The 10,795-nt window shown below is 34.2% G+C and overlaps 1 protein-coding gene across 1 annotated transcript; it reads right to left on the bottom strand.

Annotated features, from left to right (window-relative positions):
• Positions 1 to 2,829: 2,829 nt before the first annotated feature.
• LOC146929313 (DNA topoisomerase 1 alpha-like) lies at positions 2,830 to 10,207 on the bottom strand. Its single transcript, XM_085701289.1, has 16 exons — positions 10,042 to 10,207; positions 8,476 to 9,688; positions 8,135 to 8,329; positions 6,762 to 6,842; positions 6,265 to 6,324; positions 6,045 to 6,139; positions 5,765 to 5,921; positions 5,525 to 5,650; positions 5,075 to 5,155; positions 4,819 to 4,909; positions 4,610 to 4,743; positions 4,080 to 4,148; positions 3,903 to 3,992; positions 3,668 to 3,771; positions 3,350 to 3,518; positions 2,830 to 3,134 (listed from the first exon to the last, which is right to left on the bottom strand). Exons 2-16 carry the CDS (start codon positions 9,676 to 9,678, stop codon positions 3,066 to 3,068), a joined length of 2,724 nt encoding a protein of 907 aa, XP_085557415.1. The 5' UTR covers positions 9,679 to 9,688; positions 10,042 to 10,207; the 3' UTR covers positions 2,830 to 3,065.
• Between the last annotated feature and the right edge of the window lie 588 nt (positions 10,208 to 10,795).

The following is a 10,795-nucleotide window of genomic DNA, read 5'->3' as shown; positions in this document are numbered from 1 at the left end:
CATTGCAGCAGTTTATTTAGTATGATAAAATAGAATTAATAAAAATTATCATGAAAATTAAGCTGAAAATTGCAGCAGTTTATTTAGTATGATAAAATAGAATTAATAAAAATTATCATGAAAACATGAAAATTAAGCTGAAAAAAAGTATACCTAACCTTAAGCTGAGGGATGATTGTGTTAAGTGACAGATAATTGGTACTGATAATAACGAAAATCTAGGTGTTAAATGGACTTTTAAAGGGTTCTTCATGATTTGTTGGTTGCAGCTTTTCAGAAAGATCAACCTTATTAGTCATTTCCATCCACTATCTTCCCCTCAAAATTCCAAACAAAATTTGCTCCGAAGTATAACAAGCTAATAAGATGGTGCACGATCAGCAACCAAAGGATTAAGATTTTCCAAAGAATACCAAGTCAAAATTAACTTAGCAAAAATAAATGCACATGTGGGTTAAAGATATACACAATAGCATAAAGATAAAAATAAATCAAATAAATAAATAATAGTAATTTCTCGGAAAATATTTTTTCATATTTCTCACTTAAAAAATGAGACCCAATTTATTGAAAATTTTGGAATATACACAAATTTTACACACTAACTCATAGCTGGGACACATTTTCCTCATGTCCCAAAAGACATCATCTTTATCTCTTTACTTGTCATGTATGGAAAGTGTTGTTCATCGTAAACCTATATGGCTTAAAGGTCACATTGTCAACTTCTTTCACATAAGCATAAGTAAGTACCAAAAAGAATTGTTCTATTCGTCTCTCAAGTTACTTAAAAATTTATCGATATAATCGGGTCGTAACTCCCAATTACATAAATCTATCGGGAATTACGACCTGATCGTTTTTTTTTTGTTTACATTGGATCGTAACTTCCAATTCAAAACACACCTTTGTAAGTAGCCACATAGTGTAATGGTGGGTGTCACCACTCACCAGTCCTTAACCCCCTCCAAAATCACAACTTTAAGATATGACACTTTTGCAAATGTTCCTCTCTTATTTCCCTTTCCTCTTCATCAACGACTACTCTAATATCCTCTATGAACATGTTAAGAAACGTGATATCCATAGAAATAAGTGAGAAAAGCTCAAGATCACATTGTTCTCTCCACCATTCGTTACTCTCATTTCCTTGACTCTCCACCATTCTTATCTTCAAGAATTCCCTCCGCCTCTTGTAATTGGTGGTCAAAAGTTCAATAAATGTATCCGGAAAAGTTAACAAGTGGGATACGTTTTCTTTCCTCAATTTCTCTTATTTTAGTTTGTCACAGACACACATAAGAGCCAACAAGTACAGAACATGTCATGTCATATAAAAAAATGCAAGGAGATCATTGTCCCAGCCGGGAATGAAGTGGAGCGTGTCAAGAGCATTCAGAGGCTAGACCCACATGTACCAGACATTGTTTTTGTTATACTTTGTTTCTATCGATTTAAATTATTATTTGGGAAATATTTCATAGACGTCTATCCAATATCCATTCTACACATTGAGAGAAAGAAATAGAGAAGGTGATGTGATATATTAGTGATGTGATGAAAATAGAAAGATGACATGTATTCCACCAAGTCTTTATTATTGACTTCCATCTCTTTTCCACCAACAATCTGTGAAATTCGCAATTTCTCTTTCGGGATCCTTTCGTGATAGTTTCTTTCACTTAACATAGGCAATGCTAGTACAAATATCATCTTCTCTGTGAATAAACATATATAGATGCTTATCTTAGCTAATAAGACTCATCGACACTATGGAATAAACAGTTTCAATTTTGTAAAATGTTTCTTTGGTATAATTTTATTTTTTGTGAAATGTTTTAAAATTCATTAGTTGATAAAAACAATTTCATATAATTTTTTTAAAAAATTCATTGACACTACTAAATAAACAAATTCAGTTTCTCTAAAAAATTACGAGTAACTAAATAATTCTATTTATGTTAGATAAGCTAAATAAAGTATGATCTATATATAATATGTAAACGACAAAACAAAAATATATTTAATTTGATTTATATTTTTTATTTTTAATAATCATTTAATTTTAAAATATTCCATGTTAATAGCTTTAAAAAAAATTATTAATATTTTTTTTTATAAATTAAAACCTATTAAATTGGAATATTTTAAAAAAAAGAATCATCAAAATTTATAAATATTAATTCTAATTTAATTTTGTTAATACCTTGCAGACTTTCATATGAGTTGAATTATAATCCAACATGAAATTTAAGCTAATGAGGCATGATACGATAAGTTTTAAGATTATCTAACTTATCATATCCTTCTGCATCATCAAATTCTGGATTATCGTATCATGTATTTTATCTTGCACACTAAACAAACCCTTAAAGAATATATAGAGAATGTCTGCAAATGCTAACTCAATTGATAAAAATAACGAAAATGCTAGATCGGACACCTCAAGTCAACTGCTCCACTTACGTGTGTGAGTCACTATTTCTTCTCTTTAGCAAAAAAAAAAATAAAAAGAATTAAAAGGAATATCTATAGAATTGAACCAAGACCTAAATAGATTGCGGATTGATTTGATCTTAATTGTGCTGCAAGCCGGTTGAATTACGTTGTACCATAGTTGTTCAGCTAGTTTAATTTTTGCATTTATTAGTTTCTTTTTTTTGTTAATATTTGTAAATTTAATTTATTTGTTATCCAATTCAACCATAATTGAAAGTGATTAAACCAACTAAAGTATAACTCAAGAGGTCTCACCTATTCAATCACCAATTTGATACTGTATTTAAAACATTAAAACAAAGTCGTGCTAAAGTGGGTAGATTAAGAACATATACCAAAGTGGGTATGGCATTAAAATTGTAACTATGAATTGTTGACTGTTTAGGCAGTAAACAGTTCAAAGGAAAGGGGGCAACTTGCCCCGCAATTAGATTAGATGAACTTACAACATCGATTTCTGCTAGACTCCACAAAACAGGGAACAATTAATTTTGTTTATAGAAAGTTAGTCAAAAAAAAAAAACTTTTTCAACCCATCTTCTCAGCATGCCACCATTCTACAGATCTCAGAATCTAAAGTCAGGGTCCACGTCCATTGCCCAAGCAAATTTTGCCAGCAGAGATTTGGTGAACATCTGAAATTTCAGGTAATTAGAAGCACAGATAAGTAACAAGTAGTAAACAAATATCAGTGGCAAGTTGTGATTCAGGTTCAAAACAGGCACAACGATTCATATCGATTGGGTTCAGATTTGATTCAAATTGGGACACAGTTTGCATGTAACGTAAGATACAGATAACCATATCGATAAAAGAATAAGTTAATCTGAACAAGTGAAGAAGCCAGCACCTTTTCAATGGGAACCTCATGCCTCTTGCACCAGGCAACTGTAATCCTGGGGTCGAGGTAGTTTATCTTGGATGTGCCCAATGCTACAGTTTTAAGATCTTCTTTTGTCCTCATATCACGTTGCATTTTCTCAATTTTTGCATTGGTTTGAGTTATCTTTTTCTCTAACCTGTACATTGGATAAACCACGATCATCATGAATCATATTCAAATTCAAACATGCAATGGTTAAAGATGTTTTGGATAAACCACGATCATCATGAATCATATTGAAATTCAAACATGCAATGGTTAAAGATGTTGAGAAAGCTAAATTACGCTTCGGGAGTTAAGTTCCGTTTGCTTTTTCCATCCGAACTCTTTGTAGGGGGTTTTCCTTTCCTTGCCCTGTCCAAATCTACTTTCAGCTCCTTCAGATCAGCCTACAAGTGAAGATTAAGGCACCTTCGATTATGTGTTCATGGCCCAGAAAAGCCAAATCTATATAATTCAAACATATTGATTAAGAAATATCATACAGTCCCAGGTTCACGATCTCATATATTCTAATTACCTGAAGTTCGTCAATTTTCTCATTTAATTTTGTCATTTGTTGACTGTGAGATTTTGAAACACTCCGTTGATGATTACAGATGATTGCAACCTGTTACGGAAAAAGAAAGACTGTTACAACATAAATGAGAGTAATTAAAATCAAAATACTAAAACCAATATTTTCATCCTAATTCACCTCTTTATTTGCATGATTATAAACAACAATCTTTTCTGCAACATCGCCATCTTTAGTGTCCTTATTCAACTGTTGTCACACAATTCAAGGAAAATTAAATATCAGTCTAATATATAACCTAACACAAGAAATCATCACATAACATGACAAGCTATACATGCTAGAATAAGGATATATGCAATTTTGTATATTTTGATCCAAGGTTGGGTATAGGGATGCGTGGATGGTGATCTGGGTATTTTTATCAAAGGGAATTCATGTTGGAAAAGAAAAAGCAGTGAAGAGGAAATTACCATGTAAGTTTAAGTTATTAAAAGGATTTTTCAGCCTCAGGTATCTGCTTTGATGTGAGGGCTACATATATAAAATTGTTGATGTAGCTCGACTGTGTAATACTAAGACGTAAGGCTACAACTTCAACATTGATCTTAACCAGCTTTTCTTTGGGGTGTGTCATGTGTGTGTGTTGGGGAAGGGGGGGTGGGAATCAATTTCGTAAATAATATTTTTAAGTTTAAACCTATTTTTACCTTATCATCTAATGTGATAGATGCATTGAATGTACGGAAGACTTTTGCTGTTAAGCCGGGCATGAGTTCCTTCAGATGAGTATTTAATTTATTTGTATCCAGCATATCAAAGAGATTTTCACCAGGGCTTTTATCTGAAAAGAGAGAAAAACACTTGAGGGATTTATCTCAAACTATAAACATATTAAAAAGAAGAATTAGTTTCTCACCTTTTTGGAACTTCAAAATTGCATTATAAACAGGAAGCTCAACCTCAACTGTATTTTCATACTTGATTGAATCTTTACCAAGGAAGTTAAACTGCATTAAAACAGATAATGAACAAAAAAGAATAATCAGTACGGGAACAGGTATTTGGAGAAATCTAAGAGATTGATAACTCCACTTAGAAAACCCCTAAAGGATCCTAAATTAATCAAACCCAACCAGAAGAACAAAGGTGAAAATAATCTAAAACTTCAATACCATCAATTTGTTGGGGGCTTCTCTTGTCACATTCTCTACTTTTAATGTGCAGCAGCCAACAGTATCAGCTTCATCATCATCCTGAGCAAATGCAATTAACAAATAAATAATGAGCAGAAATCAAGATAAACCGTCTGATAATGAAGGCACTAAACACACTAGGAAAGTTTACGATAAATTCAAAGAATAGAATACTTTTGTAGATTTATTGGAAAGGCCGTGGCTACACCGTCAAATATTCTATGTCAAATAAAGTTCAATTAAACAAACCTATTTTAAAAGCGGATTTTTATACAGAGTAAGCCAGGAACAAACAATACCTACTTCAATTATACAAACCTATACATTCGTGTCTTTTGGCCTCTTGTATGTAATTTTGTGTTTTAGTGAAGGGGGTAACTTGTAGATAGCACAGAAAAGATTTAGCAAGTGCACATATAGACATAATACCTTCTCATTACCAGCTCTCAGAGCCAGTTTATCAATAAGATAAGTAGCAACGGCTATCTGCTGCTTTGTAATATCCTTACTCGTAAAATTTTTCGTGTAGGCAGCCCTGATGTTCTCTATATAATCCTGCACCAAGAAATTAAAATCTGGCAATTACAGTAGTTTTTTAAAAGCAAACTAAAAATATCATGTGAGAAATATGGAATTTGATAAAAGCTAACAAAGAAAGCATGAAAGCACCTTCAACAACCTAGCCTTCTCGTACTTTTCCTTGTCACTTTGACCCTTCAAGGAACTACTAGCTGCCAGAAACACATACTTGAATAACTTTGAATTAATTGGGTCATTCCAATAGCATAACCATGTAACTGTATTGTCGTGTCTTATATCCTTCCAGCTGCCAAGGTTATATAACTTGATCATATTAACAAAATAAAAAACAAAGCTTTCGACTTGGTGGTAAATACAATATTCTTTTGCATTTAAATTTATTCTCCAAAAAGATTAGGTAAAATAATACCATTCACCAGGAATAGGACATTCAGGAATTGGTGCATCCTTTCCAATATTAATTGTGATGTCACTTGGATGAATGCGTTTTTTCAATTTTCCCATCTAATAACATAAACTTCCGTCAGTAAGTAAATACTATAAACTTTAGAAGCCAGTCAAAATTCTGAGGATGAAATCATATCTGAAATTCTACATGTATCTAGTTCCAGTAATAACTAGCATAATACCTTGGGATGCTCTCCACGGCCACGGAACAATCCTGGAGGTTCAACTCTGAAATTTCCAACCTAAAGAAGATTTAATAGAAAATAGTCATAAGCTAAAATTTTACTTCATGAGTAAATTTGAAATCAACAACTTGCGATATGAAGATACATCTAAAAATTCAATAGAAAAAGGTCAGACAATTTAATAGGAGAAATAACATGCAAATTCACCGGTGCATAACTCCCTTAAAAGCAACCATTTTCTGAACACTGTTTAAAAAAATCTTTGAAAAAAATGATATATCATTCCTTGCAATGCCACAGATTCAGCAAAATGAATTTTAATAATATGGCCAAAGATAAAATCATATCCACAAGAAATATCAAGAGTAAAGGCTAAGTCAAGAGAAGATCGTGTAACATTTTTCCGCTTACAAAACATGATGGTCAATTACAGGTCATAAAAGTTGTAGAAGAATTAGGAGAAAATAACAGGAAAAGAGAGAGCAAGATATAACCTTCTCTTTAACACCATCGACAATAGCCCACGTGTATTTCTCCTCTTGCTTCATTTTTTCTTCCTTCAGAGCTTTCTTCTCCTGCGTAAAGGGAAAAACAAAAGGGGTCAACAATTAAACAATAGATGACATGAATAACAACCTTTCAGGTTAACATGGTACAAACTTGCCACAACTCACCCACATAGTACATACTATAAGAGACATGGAAATCAGAATAAGGTATACAATATTTCTGAATTTTACTAATAATACACTTTCATTGACTTCAAATATGATCAGCATCAGCCCCAAAAGTAATTAATTACATATAACTCCTCTCTAAATAAAGAACAGGACAGTGAAAATATATAGACATTATGATCTGAAACACAAACAAAACTGTAGCTCTTCAAGAGTCTGGAATCCTCTCCCTCCCACTCCCTAATTTTGCCATGCATGAATTCTGTTATTCATGTACTGGGAATTCTGGGGTTGTCACTAGCGACTAACACCAGACAAGGCTGGACCTCTCCATCATCTTTAATTTCCCTTTCTAGTGTACAACTTAATTAGGAGTCAAAATTGTCTAATACACACGCACACACACACACACACACACACACACACAGAGAGAGAGAGAGAGAGAGAGAGACGAACATAATCTATAACATCACACCCACATCTCCGCTCCTCCCAAAACTAAAATATAAAAGGCCTGCGAAGGAGTAAAAAATTGGCTAGAAACTTCATACACTGCCTTAGTTTCTTCTCTGTTGCCTTTTAAAAGTAGTTAACAAATCAACAAACTTATACGTATGTTTCGTAACATCAATGAAATCGGTGTTACGGTGATCAAATTGTCAACAACCAAGCTAATTTTAAATAGTGAATTTCAAATTGTATTAAACTGTGAGATTGTAGGATTCAAGGACATTAATTAAAAAAGTTGGACAAATATAATATACATGAAAACAAAAGGGTATCGTTTAGTAGGCTCCTTCAGTAGAATATTCCAATAGGGTACCGTTTAGTAGTGCTCCTTCGGTTCTTTTTCATTCAACGAATTTAGATAATTTGATTTTCAATTGCTGGTGAGAATTTGTGAGAAATGAATAAAGAAAAAACGTCATTTACGATAGGAAATAATGGCTTGACAAGTTGTACCAAATCATGTGATTCAACTAATCACATGGTGCAGTACTCTATTGTAAAGAATATATAAATATACCAACTAAAATCAAAATTAAATTAAATTTTCATATTAACCAATTGGTGTGTACATATTGGAAAGAGACAAAAAAATCCACTCAAAAAAGTAATGTTCCAGAATGTATCAATTTCTATTTCTATTATTGAGAAATGAAATTACGTATACGCAGTTACCAACTTACTTCTGTAGTCATTTGTTTCTTCTTTTCCTTTTCACTTTCGTACCAGTCATAGATTGGGGTGAAGTCACAATCTTTCAAGTTCTGAATTACATGCTTTCTTCCTAGCACCTCTCGCCAGTCATTCCAGAAATTCTCCTTGAACTTATCTTTCTGCATGTAATCTGTATCTCGCATAACTGCATACATTGTAGCAACCTGCAAAGCATATTTAAAGACCACAATACAGTCAAAAACTCAGAAGAGACTTGAGAATTACAGAAACATGTACACCAAAGTATTTAAGTAAACACAATTCATTAAAAAATGGAACAAAAGCATAGTTTTTAGATATTATATCGCACCTCCTCTTGCTCAGGAGTCAAATCAACAGGCTTCCCCTTATAAAGCATTTTTACTCCATGGGGCTGGTAAGGAGGAGGGAAAATGACACCATTGTGAACCAACGTAGTCCATTTTTTCTGCCCATCACCAGAGCTAGGAAGAAGCGTTGAAGATCTGGAATATTCCGAATCTCTGCCTGATTGTTTAGACTTGTTCTTGGTCTGTTTGCTCTTGGTCTGTTTGCTCTTGGTCTGTTTCTTAAAAGATGCTGAACCAGACTTATTCACTTTAGTAACTTTTGTCAATATCTTCTTAGTGGAAGATGGTTTATCGGTTAATTTTGGTGACGACTTGAATCTGTGGGAAATGGGAAGTTCATCATCATCGTCATCTTCTTCCTCCTTAGCCTTAATCTCACACTTGACAGAGACTTGCTTAGTTTTGATTGAACCAGCTGAATCTGAGACCTTTGGCTTCTTAACGGAAGAGTGGGAAATGGGAAGTTTATCATCATCGTCATCTTCTTCCTCCTTAGCCTTAATCTCACACTTGACAGAAACTTGCTTAGTTTTGATTGAAGCAGCTGAATCCGAGACCTTTGACTTCTTAACCGAAGAGTGCATGGAATCACAATTTTCTAGTTCTCTCTTAACTGGTAGTGTAGATGACTTTTGCTGTTTACTACTAGTGCTGGAACCATTTTGCCGCTCTTTCTGAACTTTTGAAATAGGCTTCTTATTGGATGTTCCCAAATTAGGTTTCCGTAAGAACTTTGCTGACAGAGGGACATCATCATCATCATCCGAGTCTTGAGAAGATTTCTTGATAACAACAGGGGCTACAACTTTGTTATCATGATTAGATTTGATCTTCCACTTAGAACTCAGCGGTTTATCATCATCGTCATCCTCTGAATCTTCACAATAACCTTTTGTTTCATTCTTCACATTAACAGGTTTTGGTTTATCACCTAATGAAGACGAATTTGATGGTTTTGCAATTCCTGCACAAGGTTTCATGGGCAATGGCTTAGAAGTTTGGCCATTTGAAGAAGGCACGTCAGTAATCTTTCCATTTGACTGTCCTCCATGACTGTTAGAAGTTGTTTTCTTTACTTCGGGATGCAACGGACTCTTCTTAGCGAATCTTTTGAAAGTTATCGGCTGATCATCATCATCGTCGTCATAGTCATCAAATTTTTTAGGCAAGTTCGGTTGAGCCATTGTTCAAAATCTGGGCATGTCAATCACACACACACACACACACACATACATACACAAAATCTGGGTAAGAAATCAATCATGAGGAATTGAAAAAATCAGCAAGAAAATATCATTTTAACAACAGCGTCGATCCTAGCAATGGAAAGCAAAAACAAAAATATGAGCTTGAATTGGTTTCCCCAATTTATCTATCACACACTAACACTAGATAGAATGAAATGGGACCGCCTTGGCGCGCAATATTAGAATCACAGTGCGCTGCATTTTATCGCCGCCGCAGCGGAATCGCATTCTCGCGCGGGAAATAGGAAGGAAAATCGGAAATGGAACCAAAAAGAGAAAAAGAATGGGCGGAATTTCTACCTGTTTCCGGCGACTGACGACGGAAACTGGTCAGTGGTGCGACTCCAAGTTCTTGTTGCTGATACAAAAAGGGCAAAACGGCAACACCTGCATTCAGCTTCAAAGCTCGCTCGCTCTACCTCTGGTCTTGTTTGCTAGGGATTGTGGTTTCTACGACATTCACCTTCGATTACGTGCCTTCTATTCTATGTTTTGTAATCCTAGGGCTTCAACACAACACACAATCGAATTCTGCTCGCGTCTAACTGAAATACCAAAAATATCCCTGCGTTAGTTAAGTAACACAAGTGTTAAAATCTGAGCATTTTAACATGCGTTGCGCAACTTAACTCACGCTGGAATTAACACTTGCCTGAGTTAACTCACGCTGGAAATTAACACTTGCGCGAGTTAACTCACATTGAAATTAACACTTGCGCGAGTTAACTTACGTTGGAATTAACACTTGCATGAGTTAACTCCCGCTGCGTTACTTAAGTAGCGCAGGGTAAATTGGTAATTTCAGTTGTGCGCGAGTGTTTTGTGTTGGGAGAAGAGCAGAATTCCACACAATCGATGTACTTTGTTTATTTGGGCCTAATTTTTTTTAAATATTAAAGCCCGATTTTATTATCAGTCCGATTTTTCCCGCTCACATGTAATGTCTAAAAATGAGACGCCGACTCTAAATTGAATTAATTTAACTTGATGAGATGAGGTAAAAAATTGTTCAACTTAATTTTAATTGATGTACATTGTGAACCTTTCTTATTCT

Source organism: Medicago sativa, chromosome 4 (assembly GCF_051527215.1).
Source record: "Medicago sativa cultivar Bolivia chromosome 4, Bolivia_mono, whole genome shotgun sequence".
Lineage (NCBI taxonomy): Eukaryota > Viridiplantae > Streptophyta > Magnoliopsida > Fabales > Fabaceae > Medicago > Medicago sativa.
Note: the sequence above shows the minus strand (reverse complement) of the source record. Positions and strands in the feature narration are given on the sequence as shown.

Bases quoted from the DNA above. Each gene is read 5' to 3' on its own strand.
- LOC146929313 (XM_085701289.1), bottom strand. From the start codon at position 9,678: ATGGCTCAACCGAACTTGCCTAAAAAATTTGATGACTATGACGACGAT. The intron at 5,651-5,764 runs GTGCTTTCATGC...TTCTTGGTGCAG, and splicing joins AGAAGGCTAGGTTGTTGAAG to GATTATATAGAGAACATCAG. The intron at 3,135-3,349 runs GTGCTGGCTTCT...CTGAAATTTCAG, and splicing joins ATGAGGTTCCCATTGAAAAG to ATGTTCACCAAATCTCTGCT.